The sequence below is a fragment of the Rhineura floridana genome, chromosome 14 (genome assembly GCF_030035675.1).
Source record: "Rhineura floridana isolate rRhiFlo1 chromosome 14, rRhiFlo1.hap2, whole genome shotgun sequence".
NCBI lineage: Eukaryota > Metazoa > Chordata > Lepidosauria > Squamata > Rhineuridae > Rhineura > Rhineura floridana.
The window spans coordinates 33,740,819-33,765,273 of NC_084493.1; the positions used below are offsets into that span (position 1 = coordinate 33,740,819).

The 24,455-nt window shown below is 44.4% G+C and overlaps 1 protein-coding gene across 6 annotated transcripts in view; it reads left to right on the plus strand.

The window, feature by feature from the left end:
* Positions 1–24,455, plus strand: part of ENTREP2 (endosomal transmembrane epsin interactor 2) — a 414,039-nt gene that overhangs the window by 345,142 nt on the left and 44,442 nt on the right. For all 6 annotated transcript variants that reach the window (XM_061595016.1, XM_061595017.1, XM_061595021.1 and 3 more), the window contains one exon: positions 19,388–19,495. In XM_061595016.1, coding sequence (XP_061451000.1) covers positions 19,388–19,495 — 108 coding nt within the window. The remainder of the gene's footprint in view (positions 1–19,387; positions 19,496–24,455) is intronic.

Here is a 24,455-nt window from a genome sequence, read left to right on the forward strand (position 1 = left end):
TGGCTGACTGTTAAACCACTCTGGCCACTGGAGCTCTGTCAGAGTAATAGGAGTCTCCTCTTAGCACCCTTCACAAACTACACTTCCCAGGATTATTTGGGGGAAGCCATGACTGTCTCAAGTGAAATCAAAGTCTGGTGTGGGTGTGGCCCCCGATTAGCCAAGCAGCTGTGAGTCTGGCTTTTAGAACACTGACAGTTGGTTCATACTGAGCATGCCCGACATTATCATTCAGTTCAATGCAAAATTTATTAAATTAATTAAAAATCAGCCAGGCATTTTTTCAACTTTTAAACTGCAGAAGATGAAGGTCCTAGTATGGGGCAAGGTCAGTAATAGGATTACAGGTACTCTGTGACCATAGCTGATTTTTAATTAATTTCAACAAATTATGAGAACTCTGACAGAAAAATGTCCAACAGGGGTCTGGTTGTTTCTCTCTCTCTTTTTACATTTTGAGCTCTCTATTCTCTCTGACTGTTTTATGTATCTCCATGAAAATTTAGAGGGCCTGTAAAGAAGTCTTTCTGAGTTCAGGACTATAAGCTTTGTAAGGCTTTGTTTTGAAATGAGCTTATGGGAAGCATCAGAATGGCATGGGGGTATTTCCAATTTAACATTGCGGAATGCGAAAAATCCATGCTGGCTATAGTATATAGCCACTCTGGTGGCTGTATAATTAAAGTAGATGGACCAATGATTTGATTCAGCATAAGGCAGGTTCCTAATTTTTACTTTTAATGAGATGCAACCAGGCACTCTGCAAATTGGAACAGCACAGGTTTTGAGAAGCCTCCCCCAGTCCACAGTCTGCCACAGTCCAATTTGGGGGAATGTGGTTGCTTTTCCGTTAAATTCCAAAGTTTGGGTTCTCACACATTGTCAGGTCTGGGCTGAGGACAGCAGTCCGTGGTCAGCCAAGGCCCACAACCACAGGACACCGCCAGTAGCAATGGCGGCTGGTGGCTCCATGTCAGTGGGGTAGTGGAATCAGCTCCTTGAAAGTTTGGGCTAAAACCCAGAGCCCCACTGACATGGACCCACCAGCCGCCAGTGGCCAGTAGTCTGCACTTGACAACCAAGTCAGGACTGAAAGGCAAACCAGAAGGGAGGATTGCAGAGCAGTCCCTTAGTGTGCACCCTCCAAACACCTCATAGGAAAAATGAGTTAGCTGCTTAAAGAGAGTCAGGCCGTTGATCTGTCTAGCTCAGTATTGTCGATACTTGATCTCCACGGTTTCAGACAGGAAGTCTTTCACAGGGTTACCTGGAGATGCCAGGGATTTAACCTGAGACGTCCTGCACACAAAGCATGTGCTCTGCCACTGAGCTATGGCCCTGCCCTCCAACCTACTCTGCCTCCCTGCAGCCTGTGCTTTTGCAAAGAAACTCTCCCAAAGTACAAGTTTCAATCACGACTTTGATGTATAAATTGGAAGCAAAGATTTGAAGGGGGGGGGGCATTTGCCGTTAGAAAGCAGGACCTGTAATTTTGTAAACTGACCTTTGGATATAAACATGAGTGTTTCCTGAATATAAAGTATATATCAGTATTTCTACACACACACCCTTTCAGAACTTGGTAGAGAAATGCTGTCAGAAGAATAAGGATGTTTGCAAATTACTGTAATTTTTCAAGATTATAGAGGATGTTCATCCACTGAAGTCTTGAAAGGGATTGCTTTGAAGAGAAGTAAACATGTTTTGAACGATCAGATTTGATGTAAGATGCCCAGAGAAGCTAGCACTGTTTTTGTGCATTCACATGTGTTTTTAAACAGGGTCAGGTATAAGGGCCATGGGGGGCGAGGGAAAGGTATACACCATATTAAGCTGTCATTTTTCTGCAGATGAGTTGTTAGCATGTGATTGATTTGGATTAACCGTGGGCTGCACTTGATGGAACACAGCAATGCAAAAAAAGAAAACGTGGCTTCCGTCTGTTTAAATTTGCGGGGCTGAAAAAATATATCTTTGGGATTTTGAAATTATAGCTTACTAAGGCCCTTCTCCAAAGCATTTAACCTCTCAGAACTGCAAGCTTATTTTAGCTTTCTTTTTGTAGGGTTCCACTCCTACACCTTCCACACAGAGCCCTGCATCCAGGGAAGGACTCTCAGCAGAGCTGACAGCAGAGCTTGGCCAATGCATCAAGCTGTATTTCCTGAACTGTGTGGCAAAACATGTGTTTGTGTCTTTGGTGGTGGAGGAAGATTTTTTACTTATTTAACAAGCTATATGTACTGCTTAATCAACAAAATCCTCATTATGGTTTGAGTAAAACAATAAAACTACTGATAAAATCAACCATTAAAACAAGTAGGCGCAGGCTGCTTTCACACTGCACTTTATTCTGTTATTCTTACCTGGTAATTTGCACATTATATTTGACCTTTCACATGACGTAAAATATAGTTCCAGAAATCTAGTGGAATATTGTGGACGTTTAGCACATTTTCATGATAAATAATACCAGAAATAATCCGTTTGCAAGCTTGGGAACCTGGACGAGCGCAGGAGTCTTGTGCTAGCTGCAGCAGCTCACCTGACAGGCATCCGGCAGGCAGTGCATTCCTGCCCTTTAGACATGCCCATTTTTGTTGCCTGATGAAAATTGTGCTGATATTCCAGGCGTAGGTGGAGGTAGCTGCTTTCCCTTCAGCCCTGTAGCCAGCCTTCCTTGTGGGGCATTTGAGGGGGAGAGGTGCACAGTGCCAGCCAAGTCTGCCCCCCTCACTGGTGGAAAGGATGTGGCAGCCAGGCCAGGGGAAGAGAAAAGCAGGGACCTTCCCCCTCACTCCTCCTCCTCCATCCAGAGAGTGTGTTAATTTAAACGACTTAATCTGTTGAATTATCTCACCCTTTTTTGAGGGATGCCGAGGAATGCCAAACTCAAAAGCTTGACTTTGCCTAGAGCCGCAGTCTCCTTCACCTGTGTTCTGGGTCTGAGTCTGATTCTTCATGAACTGAACTACTGGTAAAGACAGTGAGCTCCTGAGCTGCATTAGGTATCTTAGTTTTAGATTCCACCTGAAAAAGCAAACTTGTCTATACTATCAGTTTAGGGATGGGCAGAGAGAAAATAAATACTATGGGGTGTGTTGGTTAACTCCTCCTTGAGAGTCTGTCCTTCTAGTCTCATCCCTGGCCTTTATAGAATCAGACAATTGTAGCGTTGGAAGGGGCCTATAAGGCCATCGAGTCCAACCTCCTGCTCAATGCAGGAATCCAATTAAAGCATACATTAGATTTTCCTTCCTATTGGGCAATCAAGGGAAAACTTTTAAACTAGCTGTGATATAAAAGACTAACTGAGGTGTTGGAAACTAATTAGGGATAGCAATTGGAATTTGTTTTCCTGATTGCTGGGTTGATTTTTCTAGCCAGAAACCCTGAAAATGCCTCATGCTGAGCTGCATATATTGGGAAAATCAGAAATTAAACCTGAGTTACAGCCTAGGTGTCCAGCCAACCAACCAGCTAACTGTAGCGTACACAGCAATATTTCTATCCCTCTAGAGCTGTTTTCATCCTTTGCCATCAAGTAATAAAGAAAAAAAAATAGCCACTATGATGAATATAGCAAGTGCTTTAAAAGAGTAAGGGGTAACCATTTTTTCATATCATTTTAATCTCTTTATTTCACCCTTTAGCAATAATCACCGAATCCTGCTCTACTCATTATAACAACTGCAAAACACACTCTTATTTCTTACTGCAGGCAAACAAACATGCTTCTTTTTTTGCTGGCTTGGTAGACAGCACAACATAAACTGAAACTGAAAACCATAGCAATGGAAAGTCCAAGGGGTGGAGTCTAACTCTAGTCCATGATACAAATTATTATGTATAATACAAAATAATACTTAACTCTCCAAGGGTCATGCTACTATACAGGCCATTTTTTAAAGGATCACTTATGTAATTATAGGATAATTGTGATCATGAAAAATCACTGTTCAGTCAGGAAAAGTCTTGAGTGAACAGACTTTGGGGGGCTCTTCTAGATGAGGCTTTTGATGAGCACTCTCCTTGCCTTATTCACTTATTTTTTCAGAGGGTTCTACTCTCAAATTGCTCCTGTGCTTTAAATGCTGGTTATCATTGTCTGTCATGTCACAAATGAACAAGAAGATAGTTTCCCAAAAAAACTGGGGGGGGTGAAGCACAGCTCTAGGGGTGTGGTGCCCCCATTTCCCCCCCCCCCAGCTATAGGCCTTTTCCCCTTCCACCTTTTCCCACACCCATACCAGTGTCAATCAGTGAATTATGGGGGAACTACAGTGCGGGGGAACTGCATGTGTATAATGGGTGAGGGACAAAAACAAGGCAACGTTTGTTGCAGAAGTATGAAATACACTTGCATGAAATGCCAATGTATCGGCTGAAAAAGCCACAGTTCCTTAATGCAATGGGTATGCAGTGTGAAAGGAATTTTAGAAATTGGGACAGAAGCGCTACCATTTTAATCATTAAATTAATGCAATAAACCCGATGTCTGAATGCAGCCATAAAACTGATCCAAAATATCAGCAACCATCCTTATTCTTCTGATCACATTTCTCTACCAAGTTCTCTAAAGGGGGGGTGAACATGAGAGATGTAACAATATTGTTGTTGTTGTTGTTGTTGTTATTGATGTCAGTTTGCTGAACTGGGCACTGGGCTGGCTCTAGGTTTGAGGGGGCTGATGGTGCTCAGGAAAAAATATCTCCTATCTCAATGGGCCTTGGCTGGTTTATCCTGTGATGGTGACTGGGAGCCCACATTTAAATGGCAGGGTCCCATCCATCCCAGAACCTGGAGAGTCCTCTTGAGGGGAATGGGTTGGCACCATGTGGAAAACCCCATTACAACTGAGGACTGGAAGGACCCCCAAAGGCAGGTTGAAAAGCTTTGTCTCGTGGATATCTCACCTGGATCCCTTCAATCATTCCTCAAGCTCTACCTTGATCCTTGATTCTCCCTCCTTGCCCCCCGGGCCTCAAGAGAGAAAGTGGAAGAGGGAAGCCCAGAGTCCCCACCTATTTGGGTGGGGTGTCTGACCTCCAATTCAGCGGCCTAATCAGCCCATCCTCCAGAAAATGTTTCTCCTTTCCCCAAGACCCCACTGGAGCTGCAGTGACAATGAAAAAAAAAATTAAAGTAGACATAGCACAGGAGTGGATGGAACCCAGTGCCCTGCCCTGATGGGGATGCAAATCACCCCCTCCCCAGTCATTGGGTCAATCATTTGAGAAGAGGGGGAGCAATAACCCCCTTCCTTGTCTGATCTGCAAAGATAATCTGTGGGCCTATGTGTGTGAGTGAGAGAGAAGGGGACGATGGCCACACACACTTTCAGCCACACACACTGCTGGTATGTGGCCTCTGGAAAAGGTTAGCCAGCCCTGCTCTATCGCCAGGGGTCAACTCAGGAGGAAGGAGAAAAATCCATCTGCAAGCAGGAGGCAGCAGGAAGCAGGGAAGAAATTTGATTCAGTTTGCATTTAAAGCCAGATCTATCCAATTTGCACATTCTGACAGCCGAAACACAGCCGCCCTTCGAAATTCACACTTATCCAAATTTTCCGATGCAGTTTTCCGCCCAAACAATTTTTACAAAAAATGCATACATTGGAGGAAAGTGTTCATAAAAATGAATATTTACATTAGTGAAAAGAACATACAAAAATGCATCGTATAAGCGGAAGTTGCTTGCAAAATGGTGAACATTAGTCAAAACTGTTTATTAGGAGAAATTTGCACTAAAATGCTGAAGAGTTTTCCTGAGGATTTTTTTTTCAAAGCAAAATGCAGCAGAAATGTGGAGATCTGAATTTCAGACTGGAAAAATGAGAAACCGAGAGAACAGAAGTTGATGGATCTTTGGCCAGCAGTGAGCATTCAGCTCTGGACCTTTCCTAGGTTAACTGTTCCCCCATTGAGCTCTGCTTAAACTCCCTCTGGCTCAGCTCCGACTCCAGCTCCCCCACTAAGTGCTGCTCATGGACATTAAATTTGCCAGAATGCCCCTGATGTAGCATAGCTCCAAGGGATTGTGGAATATTAAGATGGCATCTCTCAGATCCCACTGCCTTTTTCAAAGGGGTCTCAGTGCAGGTGTCAGTATTGGATCCCCTTCCCAAGGATGCTGCGTGCTGAGTTCAGGCATGTTGCAGAGCAGACTTCCACAACCTGGAGCTCTCCAGCTCTTTTGGACTACAGACTCCCATCAGCCCCAATCAGACCATCAGCCTGGCTGGGGTTGATGGGAGTTATAGGTCAAAACAGCTGGAGGGCATCAAGCTGGGAAAGGCTGCTGTTCAGCAACAATAATGTTTGTCACAATGTAGATTGGCTCCTCAGGCTTTCTGGCCTCTTTCAGACATGTGTGAGACAACTTCACCCTGTAATTCAGAGGTGGGGAGCCTGAAGCCCTCCAGTGTAGCCAGACTCCCATCATCCCTGACCATTGGCCATGCAGGCTAGGGCCGGTGGGAGCTGAGAGCCCAAGGGTCACAGATTCCCCAAGCCAATGAACAAAACAGATCCCTTTTTAACTCTCTGCTTGGTATATTAGGGAAAAGCAGAAGTCAAGAGTCAATGTTGAGATCTGGGGATTAGACCTGAAGGGAGGCTGGCTGATGGATAGCATCCCGTCATTTGCCTTTTGCTCATGCAGGATGAAGTTCTCTCCTGGCCTTCCTCCCCCCCACACTTTTTTTATCCTACTTGCCTGGTTTTTTTTAACAGGTAAATTTATGGGGAATCATCACCTTATCAATGTCTTTGCCCCAGGATTTCCTCTTCATCCAAAGAATTATGCTCGTTCTTTGCTCTTAGAAAGCCCCTTGGATTTCAGGCAATGCTCCCGCCAAGACCTTTCATAAGACTACAAATCTACCAGACTGATGCTGCCTTTTTTTGCAGAACCCCTGGGAATAACTGCAGCAACTGCATAATGACATTTTGCACATTTCACCCATCCTCCTCCCCCAAGTATCTGCTGGTGGAGAGGAAACACCGAAGGAAGGCCGGGGGGGGGGGGTGTCAGAAAGAGATGACAATATGCTTTATGCATTTCTTGGTCGATAAAACTTCTAGGCCCCTTTTTTAGCCAGCTTATGAGACTCCATTGGCTGCTTTACGTAATAGCCTTACAAACGGATAAGTCAAAATGAGTTTTTTAAAATTTGATTTAATATTTATATGTTGCTTTCAAACAACCAAGCTGAGCTCACAACAATAAAGCATTAACAAATAAAAACAGAATATATACATACCTACATACTTACACACATACACACAAAATAAAGATGCAATAAGTACCATAAATGTATCAAAACAATAAAGGTACAATAAATACAATTAATGAATCAAAGCAGTATAAATCACAAATTATGAATCAGTCATACTAGATATGCCAGGAATGTCAATCAAACCTGCAACAAACAAAATCGAACAGGCCACTTCCCATCTCCCACTAATGGGAAGAGAAATGCATGACTCCTGTGAGAATCAACTGCAAATTCAGCAAAGAGGGCCCTTCCCATTAGGTGCACCAGTCCTCCTCCTCTTCCTTTCCCCCTCCTCATAGATCAGCCTGCCTCAATCTGGTGGTGGCTTCCAGACATTGTCGGATTCCAACTCTCAACATTCCTGACCATTGGGCCATGTTGGCTGGAGCTGATGGAAGGTGGAACCCATCAACATCTGGAGGGCACCAGGTTGGGGAAGGCTGAACTAGATAGAGGATGGGTGGCAGTTGGTGCAGTGGGGAGGACAGTGACCCATTTCCACTTACAGGTATATTTACTGCCTCCGTTCAAAGACAGAGAGACCATTTCCACCGGCATTAATCAGAGCGAGCCAGCAATCTCAAGCAGTTAATTTATTACTCCTAGGGAGACAAATAGGTGCTAGAGGCACTTTCCTCCTCAGATGCCAAAGCAAATTGGGTGGTCTTGGGACCTTAGGACCTTGACTGGGGAGGGGGAATGATGTGCTGCTCCACCTCAGCCAGCAAAACTGACTCAGTCCTGTGGCTGCTCCCTGTGGCAAGTGGTAGTGATGGATCCTGTGGGAAGGTCAAGGGTTGGCATTGTGTCCTTGGCAGCTGCCTACCAGTGCTGATCCCTGCTCTATAACAGCATTTTTACTACGGTCAGCCAACAGATAAAAGAATACACAACTGTATAAATACATAATCAAAAGAGCAAAAGAGCAAATGTGAGGATTAAGGGGTAACAGTCACTGATGTCTAAGAGATATTACTACATTCAAAAATATTGTTACCTGTTCAGTAATGAGTTTATTGGACTCTCTAAGGAGAATACTCAGAAGAGTCAACCGAAAACTGCCTCATAAGGGGGTAGATTATACCTTCTCTGACTCCTTGATAAAATCTAGCGTAAAAAACACACGCGTGGGAAACTGTTTTGAGTTTCAGGTGATTACACAGACAGCATCTATCCTTGATAGGAGCTGTAGCAAACCTGCCCTCTAACATCTTTGATGGTAAAATGTTGAAACCTGGAAGCAGAACAGCTCTTCTGTACTTAGCCTTTGTTAGAAAATGTAAGTATGGCATACATTGGTTAGAGGCAGACCAAGTCAGGCCCAATGAGTGTGGTGATTATGTCCCACTGGCTAAAGCATAAAGTTCTTGGCCATCCATATCTTTTAATCTCCGTTTAACAATGGGTTTAGCTTACACTGGGTCCAAGGACAAGAGAGAGTTACTGCTGGTAGAAGCAGTTACTCCTGGTAGAAGCAGTCACTGCTTTCCCCTCTCCCTAGCAACATGCAGAGAAATAAAAGGTGAATTTTTGGCCTCACACGTAGAATTTCCCAGCTCTGCTTGGGGGGGGGCAGGAAACTTGGTGCCCTCCAGATGTTTCAGACTATAATGTCCAACCAGTGGAGGCTGGTGGCTCCAATGCCCCTGGGGCAGTGAATCCACTCCGGGTTTTAGTCTGAACTTCCAAGGAGCTGCCCAAGGTGCAAAGGAAGGCACCTTGGAGAGCTCCTTGAAAGTTCAGATAAAACCCTGAGCAGATTCACTGCCCCACTGTCATTGGAGCCACCAAGCCCCATTGCTTCCAGCAGCCCCAGCCAGCACCTTCCTCAAGTGCTTTTGCCTGATTAGCATGCATCTTGCAGGATAATGCTCCTTGCTTGCATGAACGGAGGATGAAGATATGTGTGTAGGAATCTCAGACTTTTTTGTGTCTGGAATATAGCCTACTATGCAAAGATAAGAGTAACATCCATTGCCCTGCCCACTTTCACCTCTGGCCCCACCCACCACTGGCATGCGCCCCCCCCCGGAAGTTTGTCCACAAGCATATGTGGCCCTTAGGCTGAAAAAGTTTCCCCACCCCTGATTTAGAGGTTACAGATATTATTGTTGTGATTACCTTAGATCACGTTGTGGTGGGGAACTTTTGGCCCTCCAGAGGTTGCCGAACTACAAGTCCCATCATCCCTGGCAATTGGCCACACTTGCTGGAGCTGATGGGAGTTGTAGTTCTGCAACATCTGGAAGGGCCAAAAGTTCCCCACACATGTCTTAGGTAGTTGTTGCTTCCTTGCCACCAGAATGGAGAAACCAAGTTCCCTGACCTACCCGGTTTTCAAACTTTGCTGTCTGCTCAAATAATGCATTGATTTAATTCTACTTGAACAGAAATGTTTAAAAATCATTTATGTAGCACTCCTCAACAGTGCAAGGAGCCACCAACTGTATGGAGCAACAGCTTAATTTTCATACTTGAGGTTTTCTGAGTGCCAGCAAAAGAGAGTGGGCTCTCCTTTTTAGCTAGCTCCTAGTTGATGCATTGTCTCAACAAAGCACATTGACAACAACACATGAAGTGCACAGAGGCGAGAGCATGAAACCAGCTGCCAAAAGAACTTTGCAAGCCAAGGGCACAATCCCTTACTGGGCTGTGGCACAGCTTGCAAAGGAGAAGAGAACTTTGTGCCCGAGGGGAATACGCCAACACAAATGAGTGTGACCTGAGCCACAGCTGTGTTGAAAAATCCTCCAGCCCTGTGGCAAGGCTGGTACAGGAGGAAAGCACTTCTTTTGCATCTTCTGCATGCAAACCTCTGTTGAGCGTCAGAGCTGCAGTTGAAGGCAGCGCCGGGCTGCCCACAGGCTACAAAAGGGCTTGCAGCTTTGTGAAAGTATGAACAGTTCTGTTCAGCATCGGACCCGCTCTGCTAACACTATGGGGCTAGTTATCTCAACAAGAAGATCCTGGCTGGATCAGGCCAAGGGTCTATCTAGTACAGCATTGCTGGTCCCATAGTGGCCAACCAGGTGCTTATGGGAAGCCCACAAACAGGACACTCTCTCTCAGTGTTGACCCCTAGAAACTGGTATTCAGAGGTATCCTGCTTCTGAACATGGAGGTTCCATGTAGTCATCATGGCTAATAGCTTTAGACTTCTTCCTCCATTATTTTTTTCCAGTTCATTTTTTAGTGCCGTCTAAGCTGGTGACCATTGCTACTGATTGCACACCACATTCCGTTATGTTAATTATGAATTAGGACAGCAGTGGGGTCCTGTGGTGGCCCCCCAGATGTTGCTAGACTCCTGATCCCATCAACCTCACCCAGCATGGGCAATGATGAGGAATGATGCTGGTTGCAGTCTAGCGGCATCTAGAGAGCCAAAGGTTCCCCCATCTCAGAATTATTTGGAGAAGCCCTTTCTGTAGACTTGGACTTTGGACTGATTTTGATTGTGTCTTGGTGTGCCAGGAAAGGCAATGATGACTCATACAGTGTCAGAGACAATATCTTTGTAGAGTTGGGGGGGACCTTAATTAGTGTTGCCCACAGATGCTTCGTCTAATCTTATACCTTATTTGGACATAGTTCAGGACTGTTCCTCTTGATCTCAACTGAAGTTTACGTGTGGAGACATAACATGGAAACTTGTTCTTTGGAGAGGGGACAAGAAGACCGCTTGTGGTTATGAAGTGGCATCTTTCATGTGATTCTAGCACAGTGCCTATCATTATGATGCTCAAGAGGGGGAATGAAGGGAGACCTTCCCCCTGGAGTTCACTGCAGTGACCGCCAAGCTGCCTGTTGTCAGCGGTGAAGGGAAGATTAGTAGGGATAAATGGATTCCTTCAGGTTTGCTCTGTTAGGGGAGATGCCCTATCTCAGGTAGAATGGTTGGTTCACGGGAATAAAGTCCCAAATTTGATCCCTGGCATCTCCACTTTAAACAAGGACCAGGGAGCAGGTGGTGGGAAAGTGACCTCTGTGCCTCAAACCAGTGGTGGCTGGTGGCTCCATGTCAGTGGTGCAGTGGAATTCACTCTGGGTTTTAGTCTGAACTTTCAAGGAGCTTTCAGCTGGAGCACCTTGGACAGCTCCTTGGAAGTTCAGACTAATATCCAGAGCAAATTCCACTGCCACACAGACATGGAACTACCAGACATGGAACTGGTAGACACTACTGGGCTAACTAGCCAGACCTGGTATAAGGCAGCTTCCTGTGTTCAATATGCTCCTATGCCCCTATTCTAATACCTCTGAAGTTCTGCTCTGTCTTAATTATGTCAGGAATTCTGGATTTCAGCATTCATCCTCACAATAGCAAAAGCAAATTCACCAACTGGGGGCGGGGGGTATAAGTTGTTGCTGCTGTTTTAAATAAATGTTTGTTTTGTTTTAAATGTGCAAATAAAAATAAAAATGGGCGGTTCTTTTCATCTTTTTAAATTAATTTTGGTGGGCTTTTTAATTGGAAAAGAGACAGAAACTGGAGCAGGAACAACCCCACACAAAATGCAATACATAGAATCATAGAATAGTAGAGTTGGAAGGGGCCTATAAAGCATTGAGTCCAACCCCCTGCTCAGTGCAGGAATCCAACGTAGAGCATCCCCAACTGGTGGTTGTCCAGCTGCCTCCTAAATGCCTCCATATATGAATGATCATCTAGTTTTTGACCACTCAAATGCTCAGCCCCATTCCAGCTAAATAAGATTCCAATAAGATTTCTATGGGCTGATGCCCTGTCTAGCTCCTAGCCATTACCAGGCAAAATGAGAATTAATGATGTGAAGTAGCATGCAAAATATCATGTGATATAGTATGCCAGTGTGGTATAGAGAGCCAGTGTGGCGTAGTGGTTAGAAAGTTGGACTATGACCTGGGAGACCAGGGTTCGAATCCCCACACAGCCATGAAGCTCACTGGGTGATCTTGGGCCAGTCACTGCCTCTCAGCCTCAGAGGAGGGCAATGGTAAACCCCCTCTGAATACCGCTTACCATGAAAATCCTATTTGTAGGGTCGCCATAAGTCAGAATCGACTTGAAGGCAATCCATTTCCATTTTCCATAGTATGCAGGATCGCCTGTATGGTGTAATGGTTAGGTTGTTGGATTATGACCTGGGAGACCAGAGTTCAAATCCCCACTCAGCCATGAAGTTCACTGCATGACCTGGGGCCTCTTAGCCTAACCTGTCACCTCACTGGTCTGTTGCAAAGATAAAATGGGAAAGGGAAGAACCTCGTACACCACTTTGAGCTCCTTGGAGGAAAGGTGGGATATAAATGTAACCAAATCAAAATATAAAAGTACAAGAATTTAAAATTTAAAAATATAAGAATTTAAAAAATACAAGGCAGCAGAATTCACTGCTGTTGTTTTTCGGGGCATAGACACATGCTTTGCTTGAAGCAGAGCACATTTGCATGTGAAGGATATTCCCAGAGGTCTGTGGTGGGTTTTGCCAGGTGAGGCTAAACTGGTTCAGGTTTGTGATTTTTTCTTTTCTTTCACACTAAGGCTGACATTTGCCATATTGTTGAAGCAAAGCATTATTTCCATTGCTCAGGCTTTGAGGAACACAAGATCCTTGCCCTCATTCCAAGAACTTGAAAAAGAGATGAGTGTTAATTAAAATTTGTTAGCCAGAGGAGGAGAAGGCGGAGAAAATGTAATTTATGGCTTTAATTTTCCAAATGTTTCTCTTTCCCATCTTGTGCCACTTAATTTTAGGAGCAGCGTCCTTTAATTAGGTACAGTGGCCATTACGTACAAGAAGGGGGTGGTTCTGCTTGCATGCCGGGGGTATAATATATCAAGAATTTTGCCCACAAGTCCTGAGAAATCATGATGAGAGCACTTCTTAGGAGTACGCTTCCAGTGTGTGGGTGGCCTTAGAGTAATACTAAAAATGGGAATGGAAAGATTGGACAAAGGGAACAAACTTATTTCGGATGCCAATACTTAGAAGAAAATGTGGGCCAGCCCCAGGGTACACCTTAGGGTAAGGCTGTGTTAGGACAAAGAGTCATTCTGGGGCATTTTGGTAGGAAAGAACTTTTGTGCCACTGCAGAAAAAGGGGAAATAACCCTTTTTCCATATTTAGAAACTATGGGTTGCATCCAACTAAGTCCTACTTAGAACAGACACATTGAAATCAATAGACTTAATTTAGCCTGATAGACCCCAAAACCTTTGCCTCTCTCCAGGAAACAACCAAATTTGCCACCTGAGAATGGAGAGGGACCATTGCAGAGGCCCTCTTTTCTCTTCCCTGGTTTTCTAGACAGCCCCCCCACACACACACACACTCTCTCTCTCTCTCTCTCTCTCTCTCTCTCTACAGAGGATCCCAGTACATGATGAGGAAATGTAATTCAGATAAGATCCTGGAGCCAAGAAGATGCTTGTGGATTTTAAAATGCTGCCTTCCATAACTAAAAACAAAACACATTTACAGTTGATTTTACGACACACATTTTTTGCCATGTGTTTCCATCCTGTATTTCATTAATGCTCTCAATTTCCTACACATGTGCAAGTAGGTGGCAAACTGATAATGGAACAAGATCGGTGCTATATGAGTTGGCCAACTTACTCCCATCAGTGTCTTGGTAGCTGCATGTCTTGTTGCCTTCCCAGCTGACATCTGGGGATGACAGAATAGGCCAGGGAGGGTGGGGATGGGGGCATGCGGTGCCCGATAAGAGTTTGCACACACAAGTCTCATAGCAGCTTCAGGTGCTTGAGGCAAATGAACAGGGCAAGCCCAGCTGAGGGAGCGACTGGGCAGAGAGTTCTGCAGAGCTGTGTTTTCATTATATTGTTTTATGGAAATTATTCATAAGATGCTTGGCAAGAAATTGGATTTCTAAAAGCCAGGGCATAAATGTGCAAATAAATAAATATAAATATATAAAAGTCGCTCTGGCTTGTTGTATCCTGTTCAATGGCTGGCACCTGGATGACCCATTCTCTGGGCTGAGCCTGCGTCTTGATAATTGGCAGGTTTCCATACTCAAATGCGAAGCACACGTTCAGGTGGACATGAACAATGTCCTCCCTGTCCATTCCACCTCCTTGGCTCCTATGGTTTGCCAAGCCAACAAGTCAGTGGGTGGGTTGGCCCACGGTGGAAGTCATTCCACTAACTGGAAGAAACAGAAGAAGCTGCCTCCATCGTTAAGATAAAGGCTGAAATTCTACTTAGATTTCTTTTTCTGTGAGGTCTTGCATTCACTGTTTGTGAACATAACATTTTGTAAGTATTTCCTGTAAACGTAGATTGTGCCTTGCCTCCTTAACTGTTGGCAAGCTTCACTGAGGTTGGAGCAAGGGAGACCCTCTGAGGATACCTCTGCTCACCAGCTGGTGCAAAATTGAGAAGGATAACTCAAGTCATATTTTTTTTTCCAAATTGAGGGGTAATTGCCAAAAAATTAAAGAATCAGCATTGTCTCACACTGGAGGGGAGAGCGGCCAATCTATGTTAGGTGACTGGAAGGAGCTGTCAACCAATTAATGAATTTTGTTTAGTTGACTAATCATCTGCTGTTGAACCAATTACTAGACTGATTAAATTTAAATACATTTGCATCTTGACTAAAGCTGGATATTTGCCTGTTTGAGGTAGTGAAGAATGTGTGAGTTAACTGCTTTTGAAATGCCCTCTAGTTTCAAAAGCAATTTGAATACACCGGGTCGTTGTTCCATTTAGCTCAGGACTGTCTTCTCTGACTGAGGGCAGCTCTGCAGAGTCTCAGGCAAGGAAGGGTCTCTCCCATCCCAGCCTCCTGTGATCCTTCTAACTGGAGATGTCAGGAATTTAACACTCATTTTCACTAAATGACTCGCTCACATGAGTGGCAAAGCCACTGATTGAGAGAGCTGAAATTCAGGGCACATGTAGTCCAAGGACAGTCCAATTAATGGGGGTGGGGGATTCTGAACCTTGGGTATTTGTCTTCCTCACCTTCTTCAAGGATAAAAGGATACCTCAAAAATATTTAAAGTACTTCTCCAACATTTTGGAGTACCTACAAAGTTGAAATTTGGTGCTTGACATAGTCCACAGCATCCTGACTGCCAGGGAAGTTGGACGTCTTTACATCTTCATAATCAAAAGTCCTTCATGACTGTTAATTGCTGCAGTAAAATAAACAGGCAAAAAGCTCAGGGCAACAAAGAGTCTTGTAGCACCTTAAAGATTAACAAATCAGGGTTCTTCAGAGGTTGGTGGACTCCAACTCCCATCAGCCCCAACCAACATGGCCAATGGTCAGGGATTATGGGAGCTGTAGTCCAACAGCATCTGGAGGGCATCAGGTCTCCCCCCCCCGTGCTAGATAAATATATTGCATATTATAGATGGAATAGCAATTTTGAAAAAAGTTGGACTGGAACATAGAAAGGTGCCTTATACTGAACCAGACCATTGGTTGAGTGAACTTGGTATTGTTTACACCAGGGATAGCCAATGTGGTGCCCTCCACATATTGCTGGACTGTAGCTCCCATCAGCCCCAGCCAGCATGGCCAATGGTCAGGGATGATGGGAGTTGTAGTCCAACAGCATCTGGAGGGCATCATGTTGGCTACCATGGGTCTGCACTGACTAGCAGTGGTCTCCATGGTTTTAGACACGAGTCTTTTCCAGCCGTATGTGGAGATACAAGGGACTAAATGTGGGATGTGCTCTTATGGCCCTTCCTATTGTAATTTTTGTCAGTTTCAGTTTATTATGATTACTGCTTGGGCCAAAGGCCATTGCAGATACAAACAAAAGGATTAATAGAATTAAAACATAGCTATTTACAGCAGATATAACATATAAAATGAGGAATCTAAATAAATAAAATTAACAGGGAATTTGATCACTTATTCATTAATAGGCAAAAAACCTTGCGGTTTAAGAATGTACCTATAGCCCACAGATATTTCTACCAAACTTTAAAAAGCAGGGAAATTGGACAGCTATAGTGAATGCACCAGGGGAGCAGGAGATCTGACCACCTCTCTGAGATATTGTACTGCCCTACAAATTGGTCAAAATGCAAACACCATTTGGGTTGGTCTTTCACAGTCCAATCCACTTCCTGTGTAGCTTGGAAGAATTTGGTAACATGTGGTAACTGTCTTGTGTATCGCCATGAAAATTGAGAGGGTTGTTAAGCAAGCGTTTCTGCGTTCAAGACTATAAGTTTTGTAAGGTTTTGTTTTGAAATGAGCTTATGGGAAGCATCAGAATGGCATGGGGGTATTTTCAATTTAACATTGTGGAATGTGAAAAATCCATGCTGGCTATAGTACAGCCACTCTTGTGGCTGTATAATAAGATTAAAATAAGTTATAATGTAAAATCAGAGCATTTAGCAAAAAATGTTAAATCAAGGCATCCCTGGACTGCATTATCAGTGATAAATGTTTCATGAATGTTTGTTTGTTTGTTTGTTTACTTACTTACTTACTTACTTACTTACTTACTTACTTATTTATTTGATTTATATCCTGCCCTTCCTCCCAGCAGAAGCCCAGGGCAGCAGTGTTTGATGCCGCCAAAGCAAAAAGTGAGACCCTATAGGTTATAGAAGCTAAAATAATGAAACTGAGGTTATCATACTTTGGACACATAATGAGAAGACATGACTCACTAGAAAAGACAATAATGCTGGGGAAAACAGAAGGGAGTAGAAAAAGAGGAAGATGAAACAAGAGATGGACAGATTCCATAAAGGAAGCCACAGACATGAACTTACAAGATCTGAACAGGGTGCTTTATAACAGATGCTATTGAAGGTCGCTGATTGATAGAGTTGCCATAAGTTGTAATCGACTGGAAGGCACATAACAACAACAAAATAGGTTATAGTGATGTCGGTATCAGACAAGAGGAGAAAAATCTTCTCTTGGAAGTTTTTGTCATATCAGCTGTTTGTGAGTGGCTTAATTGGAATGGCCCCAGATATTACATTGTTATAAGAAGAAATATAAGTGGACAGTCTTGTTTAAAGTAAGGTGTTTTGGGCTGTCAAAAAGTCTTGTGGCAGCTTAAAATACTAATGTATTACAGCATAAACTGTTGTGAAAGGTATGCCTATTTATATATGTTTAAGCTCTTATTTATTGCTGGCTGTAATTTTTGCATCTCATTGCCATTCAACTCCCACCTTACAATTTTCTCCTTTGTGTACCTGTCAGCTAAGATTTCACATCATGCACTGGACAAAGTGAGCTTGAGTCCACAAAAGCTTATGCCTTAATAAATTTGTTAGACTTAAAGGTGCCGCAAGACTTGCAGATGAGACTTAAAAGTTGTTTTTGCTGTGGGAGACTGAACAGGACCGTCCCTCTGGAAAAAAAGTTCAGGGGCAGCCCTTTGGCACACAGTTAGCAAAACAAGATGTGGGATGGAATGTTCAGCTGTGCACGTTCCATTGCTCCCCTTCCCACACTTGAATGTATTTCTATACATAGAGTATTTTTGTAAGCCATCACACAGTCTGATGACAGCATTCCATGGGGTGGGGGGGCAGTGGGCGCAAGTATAAGGCAAGCGAGGATAGCAGACCAGTGGGTCACTGAGGCAGGCATGAGGCAAGCAAACAAGCAAGGTGGCAGAGCCAGGTGGCCTGGGCGAGTCACGGAGGAACAGTCAGGATAGCCCAGGATAACTCCTTATCAACTGCCCTGCTCTGCTGGTGCTGCCACCTCACTTCACCAAAAGCCTCAGCGGCCGAAGGAGGTAATTGGCAGGAGAACGGGACAGCTGCTGAGGTAGCGCCCGGCCACTCCCCACTGCTCCTGTGTCCCTCGCCTCAATCAGCTGCCTCCCCTCCTCTTCACAGGAGAGGTGCGTTGGGAGTCGTGTGTGTATGTGTGTGTGTTTGGGAGCCCCTGGTTGGCAAGAAAAGCAAGCACGGAGGCAGAACCCCCCTAGCATTTCCTATAGTTTTGTCCCACTTTGCAGGCCATAATTGTCTGCCAAAGTGGCTCTCCTCAATTAAGGGGAGAGGGAGAGCACTGCTATCTAACTTTCAGAAACACACATGGGAAGGAAGAGTGGAGGGAAAAGTAGAGGTGGGAGGTCAGCTCTTCGAGGCCAGAACGCAGGGATGTGTAGGCATTGATGTCCTGTTGAGGCCAGGCCAATCTTGTGTTGCTGGTGTTCTTGTTTGCTTAACAATTGGTGGCTATTTTTCCTTTGCTAGACAGGGAGGGCCAGAGCATCTTTTTCTCCTTGCTGTCTTGCTTCTGCAGTCCCAAGGAAAGTGCATTCTTTCTGGAAGGGACTGGGGGGGGGGTAGGTGGGAGCAAGATCCCTGCAGCTGCTTCTTCTCTGACCAATGGATGGGGCCATCCTTGCCACAATGTTCTTCTTGGGAGGTGGGGGGGAGCAGCCTCCCAGGGGCTTTGGCCCTTGGCCATTGGCCAATGGGGCACTGCCCCACCAACCTCACCCAACCCCTCCACCTGCCTTCTTACTTACAACCAAGCTGGGGGTGGGGGTGGCCCTGCCTCTCAGCTTCCTCCTCCTTAGTCTCAATGGGGGGAAGATGGGGACAAAACCAGAATTAATTGGCTCTACCTGTCATTAGCTCAGGCTCCACCTGTTATTGGCTGTGGTTCCACCTACCATCGGGCCCCCTGCCTTCCCCCTGTCAGTCTCAACAGGCACCAGCCATCTGTGCTGTGGGTCCTGCGCAACTGAACCAGCCGAGCAGTAGCCAGAAATGTTGCAGATCTCCGTCTGCAGAATTTCATAAACTAATATAAGTAGGGGAGGAAAAATTCTAATAAGAGACCTTGCTGGAATATATTTTTTCTGACCCTAATACAAGCAGATGCATTTTCTTCTTTTTTTAAAAAAGAGGTTTATACTTCTCATTCTTCTATGATGGTTTTGCATTCGTTTCTGAGGAAGAAAGGGTGACATGCAGGGTAAATTGGACAGGCCTAATAAAGACCCACATGAAGCAGATAACCTCTGACAGCATTTATTATCCAATCTGCTAAAAATGTTTTCAGCGCCCATCATCTGTCTTGCTGCGATAAGGAGTGACATTTTCCCATGTGTCTTTCCTCCACCCCCACCCCCCCAATGCAGGACCTGTTGTTCAGTGTGTGTGCTCTCAATATCATCTCCACTATTGTCTGTGCTCTGGCAACTGCGATGTGCTGCATGCAGATGCTCTCCTCCGATGTTCTGCAAATGGTGAGTGAATTCCAATGAGCGAATGTGCAATTATATATCATCTTCCCCTGCCTCAGTGTATCCGTACAATATTGACAGGGCTCACCAAGGATCGGCCTGGCTTCTCTTTTTTCTAGGGCTTAGGTCTTGCAATGTAGGAGGCAACAATCTCTTCAATAATAAAGTCCCAAGTGGCTGTGAGCGAGTGTGTCTGTTTCCCTCCTTCTCTATAACCATTCATCAGGCCGGGCTGGGAAGAAACAAACAAAAAACTGACAGTGAGGGGAAAGTGCAATGAGGAAACCTGTTGACTGCCTTCAAGTCGATCCTGACTTATGGCTACCCAGTAAGGGGTATTCATAGGGGGTCTACCATTGCCTCCCTCTGAGGCTAGTCCTCCCCAGCTGGCTAGGACCTGCTCAGCCTGCCACAGCTGCACAAACCAGCCCCTTCCTTGTCTGCAACTGCCAACTGGGGGGCAACTGGGCTCCTTGGGACTATGCAGCTTGCCCACGGCTGCACAGGTGGCAGGCCACGTAACCCCTGAGCCACTCACTGTAGGGGTGATCTTTAGCTGGCCCTTTACACCCAGGAAACATGAGTGGGGATTTGAACTCACAGACTCTGGACTCCCAGCCAGGCTGTCCTTCCCACTGTGCTGTACCAGCAGTAGACCCAACATACTCCAGCCATCAATATGGAGGAAGCTCTACTCATGCCATGAAGAGCCTATGTGACATCAGCAGCTGGAAGACAAATCTTCTCCCGCTGCCCTCTCTCTCTTATTTGCATGTTCCAAAACTCCAAGGTCCAACTGGCCTTCCGTAAAGTTGGGGAGGGTCCATAGCTCAGTGAGAGAGTTCCTGCTTTGCTTTGCATGCCAAAGATTCCAGGTGCAATCCTCAGTGTCTCTAGCGGAAAGGATCAGGTAGCAAATGATGGGAAAGATTAAAATCTCCAGGGAATCACTGGTAGAGCACACACTAGCGGACCTTCTCTGTAGTTGCCCAAGGATCCGCCAACTTAGAATCTCCCAATTTCTAATTTTTCCCGTCTTAAATTCAGTTCTCCACATTTCTGCAGCAATTTGCAGTTTTTTTTTTTTAAATCCTCATGAAAATTCTGTAGCATATTAGTGCAAGTTTCTCCTAATAAACACATTTTTGCAGGCAGTTTTGACTAATGTACACATATTTGCAAGCAATTTCTTGTCATATAATGTATTTGTGTGTGTTGTTTTCACTCATACTTTAATTGTTATGCACACTTTCCCCTAATATATGCTTTTTTGTAAACATTGCTTGGCAAACTCCACTGCAAAATTCGGATAAGTGTGAATTTCAAAGGATGGCTGTGTCTCTGTTCTCATATTGTTTTGGAAAGGGTGAATTTAATAGATTATATGCTTGGAATGCGAACTGAATAAAAATTCTCACCCATCCCTAAGTTCCCCCCCTTTATGGGATGCTCTCCCCAAAGAGGCCCACCTGGTACCTTCCAGATGTTGTTGGACTCCAACTCCCATCAGCCTCAGCCAGCTTGGCGTCTGTGTTAGAATTACTCAATATGTTTTTTAATAATGTTTTAACCCTTTTTTAAAGTTGTTTTTTTAATGTTTTTAATACTGTTTTGTTTTAATGTATTTTAAGATCTGTTTTTATGATGTTTTAAAGTGTTTTTAGCGTTTTGTTTGCCGCCCTGGGCTCCTGCTGGGAGGAAGGGCGGGATACAAATTAAATAATAAATAAATAAAAATAATAAAAAAGCATCTGCAGGGCATCAGTTGGCTATCCTTGCTCCACACCAGTCATCTTCAACCTTTTCAGACTTGGGACCCAACTTAATCCCAAATGTGCATTTGGGGATCCATCTCTTACTTTTTTTTTTACCATATATTTCTATGGTGGTATACAATCATTGCAACTCATATTAGATCAGGCTGTTTCCCTGTAGTGGGTTCCAACCCACCAGTTGATGACGAATTCTCTACACCCTCATAGCCTGTGTCGCGCATACCAAAGAACAGCAGAAGTGTAAATCAGTTAAGGAAGGAAGGAAATTACTTGGTGATTGCCTATTTACAGCCCATTTCTACTTTCTCTGCAGTTACTGATGTGCTTTTCAAGGTTCATTTTAATCACTGAAGGGAGTGAGAGTGGGTAAAGTTCTGAAATATATGTATTTTTAATGAATACGCTGAGCATTAGGAGTGGATGTTGGATCAAGTACAGTTACTTTATTTATACATGTTTTTCTAGGTTTCCATCTGTATCACTTCTGTGTCATATGCTAAAAAGTGCTTATAAAAGAGATATGGATGCATGAGCATCTCTCAATTTCTCCAGAAAGGGGCCTGGTCCTTTGTGCATGCTCCAAGGAAGCGTATGCAAAACATTTAGCAAAGAATGTCATTTTCTGTCAGGGATAGTGGAACATGTCGTTCCAGGCCCTTCCCTGTCATGACAAAGAGATGCTCCAAGCGTCCGCTCTGCCACTTCTGCAATGCTAGAGAGAAGCAGGGAGTGTCTATGAAGTGGCTGTGAGCGCTTAAGAGTTGGGGCACTAGATTCCCCCCCCTTGAATATTCCCTTGAATATATTGTTCTTTAATTGAGTTTACTCCCAGCACAGCAGTACAGATTTCTCTCTCTGTTTCTCTCTCTCTGCCACCCCCCCCTTGAAATAATCCAAACTTCAAGGAAAGAAGTCAAGTCTTGGCCACATTAAAGACTTAGGGCTTGTTGATGAAAAAGTGGGGCAGGCACTGAAAGCTGCTTTTCTCCTTTCCTTTCCAAAAGGAAAACAGCCAGTCTCTGCTTGCTAACGTCAAAACTGAGCAGCCTCAGTCATGGGGAGGAGGAGAAGAAGGTGGCAAAGCTGCTTTCCTTTCCTTTATCAGTATTTTCTTTCAAAGTTTGATATTGATTAATATTGATATTAATTTCAATATTTGGGGGGAGAGGAAACAAATTGGGCCAGTAATTGGACCAGCAGATACCGGACAAAGAATAAACTCGAATCGATACCACCAGTTAGATCGATGGAATGCTTTCAAAGTGGCACTGGCCAATGGATCTCATCCCTAGCCTGCAGTGAAGCAAACAGATGACTGCCTCACCTTATGTTCAATTGAAACATGCATTTGAGTTGATACGCAAAACTCACCTCGTGCAAGAGGTCTTATAAATCAGGTCTTATAAATAAACCTTCTTGGAGTATATGAGCTTGAATGGCGGAAGATTCCAACAGAAATGGGAGTGGAAACTGCAAATGTTTACTTACTTGTCCCAAATCCAGAGTGGAAATCAGTCCAGCGAATACAAGCAGTATTCACTGTTGTTGTTTCAGTCTGAAAACAATATGTAATTGATGACTTCCCCCCCCATTTGCATCGTGTTTTCTTCTGAAATGAATGGTCTTGGCATTGAAATGAATAGTGTGGAATAACTTAATTATAATGTAATTAATTATGTAAAATTCCACCACAGCAGACAGTGAGATGAATGATGTAGTTTTTGACAGAAGCTAAACTGCTATGGATTGGAAACATGTATGAACATGGGTTGGAACAGAAATCAATGCCTTCTTACATCCCTCACTTCAACAGATGATCCATTGTGCCTTAAACCACAGATTCACAAACCTTCCCCCCATGTACCACTCGAAAACTGATGAGGGTCTCGGTGGACCACTTGATGATATTTCTGCCTGTTGCAGCAACTATGATGTGCTGTACTAGGTGCTGTATTTATTTATTTTATTATACTTGTATACCGCCCCTTAGCCGAAGCGCTCTGGGCGGTTTACAGTAACTAAAAACATTAAAAGAAATACAATTTAAAACAGATCTTAAAAAAACCATTTAAAACACATGCTAAAATGCCTGGGAGAAGAGGAAAGTCTTGACCTGGCGCCGGAAAGATAACAGTGTTGGCGCCAGGCGCACCTCGTCACAAACCTCATTCCATAATTTGGGGGCCACCACTGAGAAGGCCCTCTCCCTTGTTGCCACCCTCCGAGCTTCCCTTGGAGTAGGCACCCGGAGGAGGGCCTTTGATCTTGAACGTAGTGTATGGGTCGGTTTGTGTCGGGAGAGGCGTTGCATCAGGTATTGTGGTCCTAAGCCGTGTAAGGCTTTATAGGTCAAAACCAGCACCTTGAATCGAGCTCGGAAACATACAGGCAGCCAGTGCAAGTGGGCCAGAATTGGTTTTATATGTTTGGACCGTCTGGTCCCTGTTACCAATCTGGCTGCTGCATTTTGCACAAGCTGCAGTTTCCGAACCGTCTTCAAAGGCAGCCCCACGTAGAGTGCATTGCAGTAATCTAATTTGGAGGTTACCAGAGCATGGACAACTGAAGCCAGGTTATCCCTGTCCAGATAGGGGCGTAGCTGGGCCACCAACCGAAGTTGGTAGAAGGCACTCCGTGCCATCAAGGTTACCTGAGCCTCAAGTGACAGAGATGGTTCTAGGAGAACCCCCAAGCTATGAACCTGCTCCTTCAGGGGGAGTGCAACCCCATCCAGGACAGGTTGGACATCCACCATCTGGTCAGGGGAACCGCCCACCAGCAGCATCTCAGTCTTGTCTGGATTGAGCCTCAGTTTATGATTTTTAATTGTGTTTTTGTTGCTTCTTTTATTTCTTACATACTGAATTTTATTGTATTACAATTTGAGTTCCGTGAAATTCATAGAATCATAGAATAGTAGAGTTGAAAGGGGCCTATAAGCAAACTGAGTCCAAACCGCTGCTCAGTGCAGGAATCCATGTTAAAGCATACCTGATAGGTGGCTGTTCAGATGCCTCTTGAATGCCTCATCCAAGTCATTAATAAATATGTTGAAGAGCATTGGGCCCAGGATTGAGCCCTATGGGACCCGCTCGTTACCTCCTCGCAGTTTGAGAAGGAGCCATTGGTAAGCACTCTTTGGGTACGATTCTGTAGCCAACTGTGGATCTACCTGATAGTTGTTCAAA